This window comes from Trichoplusia ni, chromosome 26 (assembly GCF_003590095.1).
Source record: "Trichoplusia ni isolate ovarian cell line Hi5 chromosome 26, tn1, whole genome shotgun sequence".
Taxonomy (NCBI): domain Eukaryota; kingdom Metazoa; phylum Arthropoda; class Insecta; order Lepidoptera; family Noctuidae; genus Trichoplusia; species Trichoplusia ni.
The window spans coordinates 1,001,128-1,019,093 of record NC_039503.1 but is presented as its reverse complement, the minus strand read 5'-3'; the positions used below and the strand labels follow the sequence as shown (position 1 = coordinate 1,019,093).

Sequence of the window (17,966 nt, the reverse complement as noted above, 5' to 3'; positions counted from 1 at the left end):
TATATCCAAATGATTTTCCCACTGTTCCAAATAAAGCCATATATCCTAATGGATTATTTTTGCCGCACATCTTAAATAAACTCGTTAAATTCAAACTTAATATAATAATATTAAATTTGCAATCCACAATATCTGCTTTAATAAACCATCGCTTATATCGCACAAATTAATGTGTAATGATGAATATGAATGGTCAGCGTAATGATTTATTTATGCCGTCCACAGTCCACATGTTTAATAAAATAAATACATACCGTAATTAATTCTTAATTGCCTCGATTGGTAATCATTCGGAATTTTATAAAGAGTAAATTGATTTAATTTTAATTGTACATTTTGATCACTTTTGTGGGACAAAACATAGGGACATTAATGTTTCAGTGACTGTCATTTTGTCAACTAATTATAATTGTTTTTGCTTACTTTTATATTTTAGCCTTTGTGCTGTTTTATGTGTAATCAAATGAATTGAACTACAATAACTGTATTGCGTTAATAGCTTTATTACTAGATTAAATAGTGATTATTTGTTATGATAATTTATATTTTTTAGTTTTAGTTCTGGAGGTGGTTACCTAGTATTATAATAGGTTACAGAGTAAGGTTACCTACTTGCCTTTCCCATAACAGCAGACTTTTGATGTCTCTCTCTTGGGTACAGACGTCTTTCCAAGGAGAGAATGCTAAAGCCATCCATTTGTAGTCTGATGAAAATCCATGAACATTTTTGGAGTTGGAAGAAATATCAATAACTGAAATTGATTTTCCTAACGATGTTTTTTGATGGTTTTTATATTTTTAGAGGAACCTAAGAATGCGTTTTAAGTTAGCTTTATTGTATTTTAAACGAAAGAAACAGTTTAACATAACACCGTTTACAATTTCATTCGCCTTGAGAGTATTTGTTAAAAATAATCTGACATCGTTTGTATCCTAAATAAATTTATTTTTGTCCCGAATGTCGGCCGAGCTTCTAAAAGGATTATAGGATCATAATTACGCCGACATTTTTAGAAAATTCGCTTTTTTAATCTCCGAGATTATATTATGATGAAATTTTTGTCAAAAACACAAAAATTTGCTATTTATCGGGTTGGGGTTTCTTGTCCCGTAATGTTTCATTTTGTATTATATTGTACGATAGTGGTAAGACGGCACAAAATTGTAGCTAAGGTATGAATTTTAGCTGGTATTCTTCTAGAAAAAAAATATGATGCCTGATTTGCTCATGCCTGATTTGATCCTTCAAAGCGCTACCTGAAAGCGTTGCTCAACAGTTTCCTTATCCAAGGACATTTTGAGATTACATTTTTAATTATAATATACTAGCTTTTCGCCCGCGGCTTCGCCCGCGTCGAGGTCGGTTATATCGCGTTTCCAAGAAAACTCTTCCAAAGTCCGAGATAAAAACTATCTAATGTTCTTTCTCAATGTCAACTCTACCTCTGTACCAAATTTCATTTAAATCAGTTCAGTAGTTTAGACGTGAAAGCGTAACAGACAGACAGACAGACAGAGTTACTTTCGCATTTATAATATTAGTAGGGATCTACATAAACGTATTTTTTTTCTACATAATCCATGTTATTTCACTTCTTAACCCCAAAATTCCCTACTCTTCCATTTTCTTTTTAATTTAGTCACTTTAAAGTACGTCCTAAACCAAGGTCCATAACTCTCAACCATTAAGAAGCCCCTTTAATTTAAAACCCGGTGTATTATACAACCTCCATCAAAACCTCTTTCCTATGCCATTCTTAACTAATGACTTTTTGCGGGGTAGGTCTAAAGTAATTTCTTGTGTACTTAGGTCGCGTTCAAATCAAACGTATTCAAAGCTGACTGTATTAACATAATATTTAAAATACGCCGAGAGCAATACTTGAAAAAAATAACCATTTAGTATTGTTTTTTTTTTGCCTGGCCTGTTGGTGTAGTGGTTCGTAGCCCTGACTGCTACACTAGATTTCGTGGGCACGGTTCCCGCCCAAAACGAATGTCTGTGTGATGGACACAATTATTAGTTTTCTATTAGTGTTATTCAATTCATAAATAAAGTAATGATCCCGCGAACATTGTACAACCAAGCTTACTTGTGATCTTAAACCATCGTCACCCACAAAATATGCAAAAATTAGGAACATTCCAATTGGTCCATCTGTTTAGGAGGAATTTAGAGACATACACACGTACGGGAAAATTATACAAGCTTCATGTTAACCGCTTGTCTAGTACTTAGAATACCTAGTGGCTTTGCCTAGTGTGATATAAGACGGCGTTGGTAAAGGTAGTGCAATATTAATATCCAGTTATTTTTTGTAAAATTTGTGTTTTTGGGTAATTTTGGGTAAAATATACACCAAGGGTACAGACAACCCTAATATGTATGTAGTTACTTTCAGAGGCTCACAGTCGGCAGTTGTCTGTACGTTTGGTATGAACAAAGCAACGCTCTCGGTTAATTCATATTTGTCAAATGTAGGCTTCTGTATATTGTTAAGAGTAATTTAAAATGTTTCGGGAGACTGCGTAGGTGGTAGACAGTGTTCGCGTGTTGTTCAAGATTTTGATTGGATTTTGGTAGAGATGAATTTCTTGTGAAGCAGTGTTTTAATCATATGTTACATCGGCCTGTAATTTTATGAGTGAGTGATTTCAGAATACAATTGAATATTATGTGGTCCTTTTTAAAAAAAAAGCGGCTCTTGTAACTTGCTTGCACAATGACCCAAAAAACTCAGATCAAGCATTCGTGGATCACTCAACATTAGTCCTACGTGGGGATCGAACCCGCGACTCGTCGCGTTTAGCTGGTTTGCCGTGGTGACCTCAATCATTAGTAAAGTATTTGTTTCAAAATATGGTCCCCACGCATGATTTATCACAAAGATTTGTTAAAGGCCAATTGCGTGTTTTGTGGTAAGACGGAGCATAAAATGAAATACTGGTCATCAGTCCCTCATTTTTAAAAATTGACGAATTGCGTAACACACCCACGAGCAACGTGTTCTGTTACTTCATTAAAATATATTCAACGAATTTTACATTTTCACCTTTCACAAATATCTCAATTAAACAGCTAACCACGAAACATTCCACTACCCACAATTCATCACTCGCTGTGTGCCTGTCATATGATTTCAACCCCACCGCGCTGAATTAACGCTACGTTTGTAATCATTTCAACGAGTGTATGAAATGAAAGCCTTTTTTACGAAGCCATTTTGTTTTTTCCGTTTATTAGAGTTCCGTACTTATAGAGTAAAAACAGAACCCAGTCAATGCACTCACAGCAAACAACAAAAAAATATGTTTTAGGTTACTTAAAATTTATTTGTCACTCGACTTATTTGTTTTACTATAGCGTGATTAACGTGTCTATTGTAACCGGTTATTTGGAGTTTCTTACTTAAAAGGCTAGAATTTTGATTTTGATTTTTGATTTTGTCAGTATTACTGAAACACCGCTTACTACTCGTCTGTGATTAGACAGACTATATCTCAACCGTGACAGCTGACAATTTAAATTTTAACAGATGATGTATTGCTGAAAATATAATAAAATAAATGTAAAACCTCTCGGCTTTCCATACAACAAACCGATTTTTTTGTTCCTTTTTTACAAAGGTACGGGGTTCTCCATACAAGTCCGATTCGCACTTGACCGTTTATTTTAACCTGTCACAATTGTAATTAATGTGGGTTGCTTTTTTTTTTCATGTTGGGTTAATGGGCCGATCGAATTTAAGATTACTATTGTCTGTTTTATTAATGGTTAGCAAAGTGTTTGTATTTGTTTACGAGCGTTACTGATTCGAGTCGGGTGGGGATTGTGTAGCATTTTTAATATACAATTTGATACCTTAACAGTATTAGGTAAACAAATATGTGCTTTTTATGAACAACGCTTGTATTAAGGAAATTAATTATTGTGTCGCGGAGAATTTTACAAACATTTAAGACAAATGCTCAAGGCAGCCTTATAGTCATGGATGCTTGTCCTACGCGGGGTTGGAACCCGCGACACGTCACGTTTTAGTGTGGTGACCACAACCACTCGGTTACCCGCGCAGTCAGTCTTTAATATCAGGATATAGGCTGACCACTCCTCATCTCGTTTAGGGCCAATTTACAGCAATCGCTGCATTGGATCATGCGATTCAATGTCACAAACTCACAACCTCTATATTCATATTGTATTAGATAGATTGTATCAATTTATGACATAATTTGTATAGTAAGTACATTCGTCAATGAAAAATACGATATTCCAATGAGATTATGAGATGTCATAAATTAATATGTAGTGGTCTACACAATATTAAAGCATTATCCCAGCCATATTTCTGTCGTGTTTATATATTCTGACTCATTCGCGAATCCTTGCAATAAAGTCTTCTCACTGCATTTTGCTTAAACCGGCGATAAATTTACGGCTACACAAGATTAAATCTAAATTTTAATTCAAATAAAACTCAAAACACCCATCCTGTGGTCTAAATATCACGTTTTATTGGAATTTAGACTTTATTTGGCTATTCATGAGGTGTGAATTAGAATATCCTTAAAATTTTGCATGCTAATACGTTTATGCATTGGCATTCATACTATATTTCAATTGGAATTAAGTAGATTATTGATTGCTTAAATATAAAGAGTATTGACTTAAACAAACATGTGCCATTTAACAAAAAGTAATCTTAGTTTGCAAAGCATAAGATCGAAATTATCTTGTCACGATTAACGTAGACAAGCACAACTGAACCAGGAAATTCAAATAAGGAACTAGAGTGGCTCTCGTTAAGGTAAAGTTTCGTATAACTTGGATAGTTTCAAACCAATTTTATGTTATATCGCGTGGGCGCTTTAAACGTCTGTGCAGCTTTCTGTCCGCGATTTGTTGACTCTGATAACGATCCAACCGTCTATTGGTATTGGTTTTCGTTTATTTGCAATCCATTTTGATTTTCCTATTTATTGAGGCTTAATGTTTTCTTTATTTTAACGAATGTTTTAATGTATAAATAGAAAGCTTACATCAAACGATCTCGTGTGTTTACTTTGCTTATGTAAATATTGGGCCAATAACGTAACGTGGGTTTTAATTATGGTTTTAGCTTAGCTTGAAAAGTCTGACAACCAGTCTAACCAAGGAGTGTCTTGTTGCCCAGGTAACTGGGTTGAGGAGGACAGATAGGCAGTCGCTCCTTGTTAAACACTGGTACTTAACTGAAACCGGTTGGACTGGTAGCCGACCCCAACATAGTTGGGAAAAGACTAGGCCAATGATGATGGTTTTATATTTTTTTGCGGCCTTTTATTGGGTTTTATTTTTTCTATTTTTAAGAACAGTAATTATTCCAGTAAGCAACCAAAAACCGTTTGTTTCAATATCTTTAATATCTTAATTCTTCGACGACTGATGGGTATTCAATTAAAGATGATATAAATCCAAAAATAAATGTATTAATCAGAGGCAAAGCGGCTTCCATCGTTTATCATAACGTTTTAATTCCATTTATACGGGAACTGTTCACTCATAACATTGTTTTAAGTAAGAACATGGAGTACAGAGTCAAAGGAAGTGGCACAGAGACTGCGCGTGTTCCACTATTAGGAGATGATCTTAGCATAAAACAGATATAACTGATTTGATACAAGTTATATTTTGAACCGAATTTCATGATACACTATTCTGCTAGTAGTCGTTTTGGCATGTCAAATACAGAGTTACTTTTTATTTGTTAAAGTATTGAGCGGACGAAAAAGAGCCATAAAAATTGAACAGCGAATAACAAATAAATTAGGTTCCCGCCAGGGCAAATCTTAGTAAAAAGAAACTGAGAGTAAATGACTGTTTACCCATGTTTTAAAACTGAGCTCAGGTTTTGATTACTTCTCTGCCTTAAAGGCGTTACCGGGTCCAGTCATATTGTAGAATACAGGCACTTCCCCTTACTTGCCTATGTTCTGTGCGTAGAATAATCGCTTGCATTATTCATAGAGCCAAAATTGTACTACTTTGTTACTTTTCGTTAAACACCGTTTAACTGGTCGGCCCTTTATACCTTTATAGAGCTCATGTTGTGAACTTTCTGGTGTTTTGTTAGTTTAGATTAAATATTTTGTTTAGACGCTATTGATATGGAGTTTTGGATTTTAAGAAAGCCGGGAACAAATAAAGTATTGATTGGTATTTATTCAATCACTTGTAAAAATAGTGTTTATTTGGAAATTATTATTGGTATTACTGCTATTAAAAACTTATGAAAGGAAATGCAGTTAAATAAAGTAGGTAATTGTGTCTCTTTTAATGTCTGTAAAAAAAGCAACGTTGATTATCTAATATATAAAACCTTATTATACTTTTGAAAAGGGTACTTCACATAAAGGACTTAATAACGTTTAATTAAAAATAAATACCAGTAGGAATAGACATATTTTCCAACTCTCTGACAATGTTATAACATTTACTAATTTCAACCAAAAACTACGTCCTGCGTCGTTTCTATTCCGCTCCTACAATTAACATTTATAGTTTACAGGGTGGATGTAAAATCAGGGCTAAATGAGATTATAGTCTTTACCGGGATAGTATGATAGTGAGTCTGCGGTGCCCTAAGATAAGATAATGGCGGGATTGTGTACGTGCCGTCGTGGTTATGGTGTAGCAGGAAATAGGTTGGTGTCCTTGTTGTTTTTTTTATTATAGGCTGGGGTAGTAGATGTTTGAGTGGCCTGTTGGTCGAGTGGTTATGGCCCTGACTGCTATACCGGGGGTCATGGGATTGATTCCCAACCAAGACAAATGCTTGTGTTATAAGCGTGGTTGTAATTTTATTTTTCTGGTTGTATTTTATCTATGTCATGTAGCAATATTTTTCGTAAATATGTTTATATTTATGTTTCAGTTGTCTAGTATACATAGTACGAGCTTTGTTTAGTTTGAGACTAGGTGGCGTTGTTGAATATTGATATTTATGCCGATTGTTCTTGTAAGACTGTGAAAACGTTTTGATGTCATTAGTTCTTTGAAAGTTCAGTTTTTTTTTATAACTCACCACTATCTTCTGCCTTCACAAATTGCCAATTACCTCCTTACCTTAAACACCCTAAGGTGTATAGAAGCTTAGTTGAAAGTCAACTACTGTTGAAACTGTGGTGTAGGTTAGCATAATAAGATTACTCCTAACTGCTCCACTCTTAGCTGCTAAACGTAACGGCTATGAGGTCAGTAGGATCCGTCTGTCTGAGATAAAAACATTTCTAGTGTGTTTAGTAATACTGTGAGCTACTCGCAGTTGATACCGTAATGATAAAATCATTTTATCTTCTAAAGGAGTATATGAATGACTAGGTACCTAGACTAAACAGAGAAAGAAGTAATCGTTATGTAAATTGCAAGAAATGAAACTTACAATAATAGTATTGATGGAAATGGAAATAAAAATGGGTAAAACTATGTATTTCGAATTGTCTCAAGGAACCCCTTCAAACTGCTCTCAGGATATAAACGATTCTGAAGTTTAAAATAGTTTCATGTTTACCTCACAAAAATAAAAACCATCTCTTATTAGTATCCGCTTAATTTTACAACTTAAACCACTCTTAACCCTCAACGGATTCGCGATGATGAATATTCATATACCGCGTTATTACGTTTGTTTAGCGTAACTGTAAGTTGTTTGAGGCATTAATAACGTCAACGACAACAGTCGCCATTTTGAATTAACGAGAAAGAAGGGTTGGGATTTTGATTTTTGACGTTTTGGTTTTAAAAGTGAATGTGCTATGATTTCGATTTCGATTGTATGTTTGTGGTAAAAGATGACACACTGTGTTTCATTTAATGAATGGTGTTAGTCGCTCAACTATTATATCTCAACAATGTTTAAATCTTCATTAATCAACTAAATGTATAAAATACCTGTATGATGATACCTATGACACTGAATAAATAAAATAATCAGTCTTCAATGATATATCTTATATCTTTGAATTCAACACTTATCATAAGTTCGAATTTTTAGTATGTGGTAAAACCAGTTGAAAATTGGATTCTTAATGTATGCAAAGAAAGGTTCACGTTACCGTTAAAACGTTATCAACTACACCAAAAAGACCTAAATTTTAAACTAACAAAAGCCGTTGACACTGCCACTCAAACCTCACAACTTGACAAGCGATCTTAGAATTTGACAGTAATGCAAATCGCGACTTACAACCATCTCGTATCTATTTCTGCCCTGTAATGAGTACACAAGCGCGTCAGACATCAACTATCGTCGGGCGATACATCACGGGGCGGACGTTGGACGCAATTAAACGGACGACTTGTGATTATAAATCATTAGGCGGGCTGAGCAAGCAGATCGGTGACGCTGAGGTGACGGCCTGTCTCTGTGACGGTTTGGCAAATTACTGTCGTTGGACTTGCATTTGTGTAATTATGTGCTCTTGACTGGAGCGGTCATGAATGCTACTTTGAACTCAAGTTCGTTGCAAGACGTATTATAGATGATATCACGCAGTTGCGCTTTTGGTATGCTTTATAACGTAGGTAGAGGGTCTGCCACCACATTTTGAAGTAAAATTTAGGAAACTTTTCAGCGCAATACTTAGCTTTCAGTGGTCTCTCTCTTCAACCCTCTCCTACTTTAAGACGTTACGGTAGCCCCCCCCCCCAGGTTTATCTTTTAAGCAGAAGAGGCTTCACATAATTTAAAGGCACCGATGGGATTATTTAACTTTGATACACAATAAATCATAAACAGATATATTTTTTTCCTTATATTGATTGTAATTATAGAAGGTTAAGGTTTACTTATATTTTTCGTTTAACCTTATCTATTGCCTCAGCAAGTATCCTAATATTCAAAAGATAAGCTTGCTATACAATGCTTTAGTAACTTTCGTTCTCAACTATAAGCAAGAAAATACTTAATAGAGTGTCTACTTCAATAAGTTCTGCTAGTCATATGAAATTCGCGATGTGTGTCAATATTGTCGGCGTGCGCTCGGGCACAGGTGTGATCGCTGCGCCGACAAATATTTATGAGTTTCAGATTTCCTATGGGGAATGATTTTATGCGCAACATGAGTATTATAAATATAGCTGTGTGGGAACTTGTTTTAGTTAACAAAGAGGTTCTTGTATAAGTTCACTGTTTAAAATACCTATATCCAACTACGTTTGGTTCGGTACCTACTTTTAGAAATAACAAAGTTGTTTATCGCTATTTAAGTAGCCGACCAAATGGGGATAGGTTTTTTTGAGTTATTTTGTGAGTTACTTCAAAATAGGTATGTGTTGTGATAGAAAAAAACTTAAAGGTTTTGCATTAAATATTGACAATTAAAAATTTAAACTAGAATATGTCAAAAGCGACACCATATTCTTGCTACCGGTGAAAAACAATTACTTACCTACAGCTAAATATTGAAAAACAATGCCTCTTCTGAAATTTTGACCATAAAATAGCCGAAAATCTCAGCCTAGGTTAACTTTTCCTTCACACAAGTTCCTAACATAAGTTATTTCATATGTACGAGTATTCCTCAACATTTATTACCCACCTGACATCGCGTCCTATTTGATCTGTACCACCGGCACTTTGACAGTCGGACGTACAAGTTACAAAGTCAACAGAGAGTAACGGGAACCCGTATACACCTTAGATTTATGGCAACAGGTATTATGATTTATGATCTAATGGCCGTACTAGGTAGCTAGCTTACCGTTTGTTTTAAACGATGAATGACGATCTTGTAAAACGAAATGTCCAAATATTGATAGTAGTATTTTTTTCTGTAACCTTTGTGATAATGATTCATACTTATAAGGTACAATGTTTTACTCACGTTTATTTATTGCGATTGCCCGACTAGTATCGGATCCAAACGCGAGTCCTTAATCATGGGGCGACATACCTATAGGAAAATAGGCAATTTTACCTTTTAAAATTGTTGTAATAATCCCATGTCATATTACAACATGTTGATCGTCTAATAGAATATGAGACTATTGCACACTATAAAGGATTATAAATTCACGTGGAGAGCATGCATGTCTTTATGAGTTGACTTTTGTACAAATTTAAAAAAGAATGTTTATTTGTCTAGAAGTTGTATTTTAAATAAAACTGGAGTCAGTTTAGACACGTTGCATAATTTGATGTTCTAGTAATGAAGTTTTATCTTTCATACTCCATCTTTATTTCTAAAACTTAATTTGAATTTTGTGGTATTCAAAGTTAAAAGAAACTTTTGAATTAAATTCATTTTCTACATTTCTACTTGAGGGATTTCTTCTAGAGAGAAAATTTTCTTTGTATAAAGTAAAGCGTTAATTAGAAGATAATGTTACGATGAACGGTTTACTCAAGCTTAGTAATTTTATAGTAACTTTTGTGATAACGATTCATACTTAAATTGGGGATCGTCCGACTAGTTTCGGACAACCGGGCAACTAAACGGCGGGGTTGCGTGTTGATGTTGAACTCTTGATGCAATGAAATGATTATTCTACCTACTCGTATTATACACACTGTCCGAAATTTAAATTATTTTTATAATGTTTCCATGGGCTTAAAATATAAATAGAGGGTTAAGGCAACGATTGGAACAGTCATGAATTTATTGTCACCCAATCGATTAAGGTTTCGAGTCCGATTGACATTTAACCAGTTTTATTTCTTACTTCACTTTAAGAATTATTATACTAATTTGTATCTCATTTATTTACAGAGTAATGGCAACAACTACATGGCGGGCGAGCCGCGGCGAAAGCGCGAGCCGCCGGCGCGGCCCAACCATATACTGCTGTACACCATCATCAATCCGGCCTATCCTATCACTGTGGTGAGTAGACAACATTATAAACACTATTGTTATATGGCTTAGAATACTTAATCTGCTTAAAGAAAGTAACAAGTCACGATACATGTTCAAAGAAGAAAAGAAAAGTTAATTTTAGTTGACACTCTTTTGTATGTCTCGCTACTATAGTTGCTGTCATACTGTTTTATAAGCACGTAGTATGTACATAGAAGAACGTTAAAGAAATATGTATAAGTTATTAGTTTGCAGTCACAAAACAGTTATCTGTTGCTGGAAATCGTCCCTCAGGTTCATTGTTAATTAAATAATGAACAATATAAAAATATTAAATAACATTAACGAAACGCAGGACGTAGATAGGTACTTCAAGTACCTACACATTCATCGAAAATAAATTTAGGTAAATAACTTGTCGTTTCTCCAATAAAAGTAATCGTTTACCTCAAAGATCGATATTCAATTTCACATCAATCTGAAAGCAATTAAAACATCTCGTGATATTTTATAAGAAGAAAAACATTAGGTAAGATATAACTTGGAAGCAAGAAACGAAAATTAATCGTCTTCGAATCGGCCGTTATCGAGAAAACTTCTTATCGTAAACTTGCATTATGTTTCTCATTGAAAAATAAAGAATGATGTGATTTCAAGGTATGTGATTCTTACCATAATTATTAAAGTAACTTATGTTAGGCGAACTTATAATTATTTATTTAATAACTGTTACACGTATTCTTCGGAACATCCTCTTCGATTAGCGGCCATCGCGTCAGTTCACGATTAAGTTCAAATTGGTCCGAAACTGGTCGGGCTATCCCATAAATACTCGTGACAAAATCGTTGTTCAATAATTAATTAATTATTAATGAGACAAATATCTGTTGAGGAAGGTCTATTTGGTTTAAATAAAATGATACCCTTTTCATCTCTTAACCTTACATCATTCCTTTGTTTGAAGGTTGGTTTTCTTTGAAATCAATTAATTCATTATAATACACATCATAAATATCATTAGTTACTTTTTTTCTTGTTACTTTTCCTTTATAATACTCTACTCAATATTGTTAACAACATATATTCCAATAATGTAATTTTCTGTTAGAAACACCAAGTGATGGCCTCATATGGTAACTCAAGGTCGAATGCATAGAAACGCATTTACTTGAAGGCAGCCCTGTGATTGAATCTAGGTCTAGTATAAATACATTTACTTGTATCCTTGTTAGTGCTCTGATCAGTGAAGTGGAAGTTTTATATGAGTTCATGTCTGTTTTCCTTCTACCTTGATGTTATAAATCAATTGGGATAAAAAGTGACAATAAAAACTCTAGATTCATTGAATCGTAATAATTCTGGTTACGGAAATATGGTTTAAACTAGCTGTTGCCCGCGACTTCGTCCACGTGGTTAGAATTTTCCCCATTTTCCATTGTATCTTCGCTCCTATTAGTCGCAGCGTGATGTTATATAGCCTATAGCCTTCCTCGATAAATGGTCTATTCAACACAAAAATATTTTTTCAAATCGAACCAGTGGTTCCCGAGATTAGCGCGTTCAAACAAACAAACAAACAAACTCTTCAGCTTTATATATTAGTATAGATTACTTTTTGGGCTGGTTTCCCGCTTTATTGAATTCGTAAAAACCCTAAATTAAACAAACTAAAGGTTCTATACGTGCTATTCTTAAAACTGTGGTGGAAATGCATACATATTATGACGCGATAATAAGGAAAATTCCTCACAAAGTTGCAACATCATAAAAAATACAACAAACATAATAATTTCCTGAATTCTAAACTCGTAAACGTACACAATGAACTAACATCTTCTAATTCCCGCACATGAGGCCAAGCCGCAAAGTTTTATCGCAACTTAAGTTTCCTAGACCATGAAATTGTGAAATACGGAGCCAAGTTCAAATTGTTTTACACATCTCTGCGACCCTTTGTGTGGCCATAGCGTGAAGATGGAGTTTTGACTTATAGATAGGGGCATCTTTTGTTTGTGATTTGAGAGTTTTGAGAAGGCTGTTTTATGAGGTCTTGTGTACAGGCAAGTCGAATCTGTTCTGTAAATAGATCCTTTACATAATTTGTGTTCTTCTTGCGTATTTATCAAATCAGTTTTATTTCATTGATGGCGTTTCTAATTGCCTCAACGATTTGTTGATTATTCATGACACAGTATAAATTAATGGTCAGTATATTTAAAAACCTATCCGATAATACGGACCAGCAAAACGGAGAGTCAACGATGCATACTTATGTTGGGAACATATGGACAACTTATGGAGTTAAATAGTAGTTTGAAAACTAAAATCGTTGGTTATCACCGTTTTGCTAGACTAAAAGTGATCCTGCTTTAAATTTTCATAATACAAGCAAAGGTGTAAACATATCCAAGATATACAACTCATTTTCCATAACTTTACCTAACAATGAGTCAGCATGAACCTTCAAACTGATATGAAGCGAGTGTTCTTCACAAAGCACCTTATCTGAACACTCCGTTTTGAGTGGAGCCATAAAACTGAGAGTACAGCTATACATCAACGGCCCTTCGTACACTGGTCCATTCAACCAGGATTCGCAAGTTCGAGTCTTGTCTGAGGTTAACTTTTACATAAGACTTGTGTTTAGTAAGCCTTTACTGTGTAGTAAATTTTTATTGTTTAAATGTTCTCGTTTTTTTTTTGTAGTTAAACTACTCCCAAACGGCTTGACCGATTCTCATTATACTTTGTGTGTCTATTGGATAGGTCTGAGAAAAGGACACCATCTATTCTCATCCCCCTAAGTCGTCACAATATTTGTGCCTCAGTTTTATTTTGAAAAGTTTATAAATGTAATTGTTACGGACACCATAGCATTAGCCATTCCAGTTTTATCGACCATGATAAGCTCTTAGATGTGAAGAGCAAACTTCAAGCAGTAAAAGTTCTATAGTATGTTAGTGGATCTGTTGGTTTTAGACGTAGGAGGAAACGATTCGGAAAATTCACTCGAGTCTTTTGCAGAAACTGGTTTAATGTTACAATATAAATTCATTGCGACACTGACGAAAATTATCATAGAAATGGAAATAAAGATGTTAAATAATCACTTTCAATTATGATTTTTGTTTCGCGCACATTTTCTACATTATTGTTTCGCGTTATAATGCTTTTACTCTATTTTAAAACAGTTAAGTAGTAGTTATTGCGTATATAGTTTTGTTTCGGCTTGTTGTTAAATTTTAGGACCCATAACAACCAAAAATATACTGTCATTTTTAAAACATTGAACTACCAACAAACAACTTATTTATCTACAATCTCAACAACAACAAACCCATTCAAAAAACAACCCTTAACAAACAAATACTTTCGCAATATCCCATACAGAACCATAACCCTTACAGCGTCCACGAACACAGCACACTAATTTGTACCAGCTCAATTGTACGGAACGAACCTGTTGCGTCCAGTGCGCGCCATTACATCGTACAACCGTATACCGTATAGTTTTTGAAGTTCGGTACTTTAGGCCCCGGTGCCGGTGGGCGCGGGGTTACGTAGAGATTTTGTTGCGTGTTACGTTTTAAATATGGACGTTATTGTGATTAGAGTTGTGTGTATGAATGTTGTTCTGTTAGGAACTTTTTCGTAAAATATGCATTTAGTTGGATTTTTTTTAACCATATTTATTTTAACATCAAAAACTATATATGTTGCTCCCTTGGAGTCCCTTGCTAAGATCACTTTCCCAGCTGTGGAATAATTACAGGCTGATATTTAAATATATTTTTAATATATGATTATAAGTCATATGTTGTCACAACTTTTAATTCTGAAAACTGGAACCGTAAACATTACTTTAAGAACTTCTTGGAAACTTAAAATAAATCATTAACTACACCCGCATTCGCATACACTAAGACATACATTTTAATTACAAGTCCTAGGAAACTTCGCTGTATTATTATTAAAGTTCTGAACGTTCTCTGTCAAGGACTGCCTGTAATCTCGAAAGTGTGACCTACTTTCAGTAAGTATACACCATACACTTAATGTTGAGTGTATGTTTGTGTCTAAGAACGGACATATTAGTTGTTGTGACTAAGATATTACCCAAATGTAAAAGATATCATAGTCTTTCTCAGTTCGACTCCGGTTGGGTCTGAAACTAGTCGGGCACTCCCGATAAATACACGGGAGTAAGCCGTTACATCATTTAATAATGAATCAGGGTCACTAGTTACTATAAAAAAAAATCTGTTCATATCATTGACGCTTAAGGGGTTAGGCGGGTGGCGTAGCTTTTACCAGGTGTGCCTTACGTTGTTTTCCTTCAACGTTTTTACTGATGACTGCCTTGTTATTTGTGCATGAAGTCTAAAAGGCATTTTTGTGTGCCAGGATGTGAATCTGCAACATTTGACCTGGTAGTGGGTTATATCTTACTAATAGGTTATATCTGCTTGAAGTTTTAGGTATCGTGTTGGATTTTTGATCTATCTTGGAGTGTCATTTTTAATAATTGAAAAATTGAATGAAAAGATATTTAAACTATAAAATATTAATTTCTCGACAAGATATTTTTACCCTAAAATCAAAAGAGGTTTTATGATAAGTAGATGAATATGAAATGGATGGAAATACATAAGAGGTTTGAATTGTTTATATTAAAACAAAATATATCTCTTGGTATTTAGTTTTGATATGCATTTTGCAACCATGTCGTTGTTTTGATAAGATTCTTACTACAACAACTCTCAAAATATGTACCAACCTCATACCCATAATTCACCATATACCAAAAACACCCAACATCCCCCGATCCTTAAGTCTATCAATCTCCCATCTTTACCCCATAATCGTAATATTATGGGAGACATAACCCCTCGTATATAACGTTTGAGGACAATTTGTCACTTCAAGATACGGAACAACCAAGTTATGATGACGTGGGACTTTGATGTCTTTGATGTAATCGATCACGTACTAAGCTTCGATGTGCATTTGTTGTGTTGATTCATAATTATGGTTTATAGCATGAAATATACGGATAGCCGAGTGGTTGAGGTCACCTTGCCAAACCCACTGAGCGGTGTGTCGCGGGTTTCATCCCCACGTAGGAAGCATTTGTGTGATCCACGAATGCTTCTTCTGAGTTTCAGTGTCTTTGTGCATGTGACTTGAATGTTTATAAAATCCCCCGCAATACAAGGATTAAATACCTTATTAGGCTGGTTTTGAATGAATTAAGCTTTTTCAAACCTTCGGTCAACGATTACCTACGTTTTATACTTAAATGTATGTATCGAGACATCACACATCAGAAAACTAAGCGTCGCTAAAATCATTTTAGCTTTTATGACAGTTTAACATTTATTCCGTATCAATAACATTCAAATCCTTAACGACCAAAAAATCTTAAATCTTGATTTATGTACCATAACATCCAGCAATTGAATATCTTTCAACAACAAAAGATTTTCAGAGAGACTTTTGGTCAAAAGAAAAGTGAATGAAATGAAAAGAACAATATTATTTCCACGAACACAATTATTTAATTTCATCCTAATTACTGCAGTCTTGGTAACAATGAAGTATTTTAAGGACTCAAACATAAGTACTTTTAGAAAAGAGAATTTCCTTTTAATTATTTTTAAAATAAAACTTCTTGCTACAAAAGAAAACTTAACATTTCTACACAAAATGTACAAGGATGTTCTTGTTATCTACAATTGTGGTATTCCTAGAAATATTCACTGAATGATTTCAAAAATGGAAATATGATTTTATTCACGAATGCATTGCGAGAACTTTCCTTGTAATATTTGATGGTGAGGAATTGTATGCGTTTTAAATGCATTGTGAAATCTTTTGAGGTTTCCACTTGTTCAGGATTCCAGGAATCCTTTGAGATATAACAAAATGACGATAAAAATAAACCATGTTGTACGATCTGCTTTTTATATTATTGTGAACGTAGTTTGTATTGACTCCTTTAGTAAGCGGTGCCTATGAATACATCTTAAGGAAATACTGTTGATTGTATGCATGAATCGGTGCATCATATTGTGTGTAGAGAAGTGTTGCGGTTTTTCTTTCATGGGCATATAAATTGTTCCAAGGTATTCCCAAGCTAATGTTATTGTGACCTTTTCGAGGTTACTATTGTTTAATTTCTAAGTTGTTCAGGTATTTATAAGTTACTTCTAGGACAATATATTGCTAGAAACCTTACTTATAAAGAAGCTTTTTTATGGTAAACTTTGTGAAGATAATAAATAATAATATATAATAAATGCGGACAACATCACATACATTGTTCTGAACCCAAAGTAAGTTGCAAAAGCACTTGTGTTATGGAATTCAGATACAACGAAGGTACCACAAACACCCAGACCCGAGACATTGACCCGACCGGGGATCGAACCCGGGACCTCGGAGCTAGCGACACCTTGAAACCGGTGCGTACGCCACTCGACCACGGAGGTCGAGATGATTTACCGTCGCTTTTTGTCGGGAATGCCCGGCTAGTTTAGGACTCAACCGAAGTTCTCATCGTGAGTTGACGCATGTGCAGGGTAGTGAATCTGCCATTCCGTCAGTATACCGATGCATCTTTTACAAACTCCTAAAACATCCACTAAAAAAGAAAACCACCCAAAATTTAAATACGAAACACAATAACCCCACATCAAACTGGAAATACCAAAGGGAGGTCCTACAAACAACAATAAGGTTGGTCGTCAAATACTAACAATTGTCGCCGTAGCAATCGATGTCGGACACATTAGTCCATTAGTAGTTATTATTTGTGCCACGCGACGCGGCGACAACTGCTCCTATTATGACTTTACTACCAATATACTCCTGTGTGTATGTTTGTTGGACCTGATTAGGGATGTAATTTGTAGATATGAGTTTGTGTGTGCTATTAGTGATAAATTATTTTGTTATTGTGCCAGTAGATGGAAAGTATAGTTGAAAGTAACTGTGTAGTTTTATTCATGACTTGTATTTCTAGTAGGCCTTGAAAAAGGCTTATGACTATAGTTACGAGGGTCTTTAAATATGCGTAGGTATATATATTAATTAGGTTCTGTTTGAATCACTTCATCTGTTAAATTGATTTT

General features: G+C 34.6%; 1 protein-coding gene across 5 annotated transcripts in view; it reads left to right on the top strand.

Annotated features, from left to right (window-relative positions):
• Positions 1–17,966, top strand: part of LOC113505570 (heterogeneous nuclear ribonucleoprotein L) — a 396,434-nt gene that overhangs the window by 141,234 nt on the left and 237,234 nt on the right. For all 5 annotated transcript variants that reach the window (XM_026888355.1, XM_026888354.1, XM_026888353.1 and 2 more), the window contains exon 2: positions 10,747–10,860. In XM_026888355.1, coding sequence (XP_026744156.1) covers positions 10,747–10,860 — 114 coding nt within the window. The remainder of the gene's footprint in view (positions 1–10,746; positions 10,861–17,966) is intronic.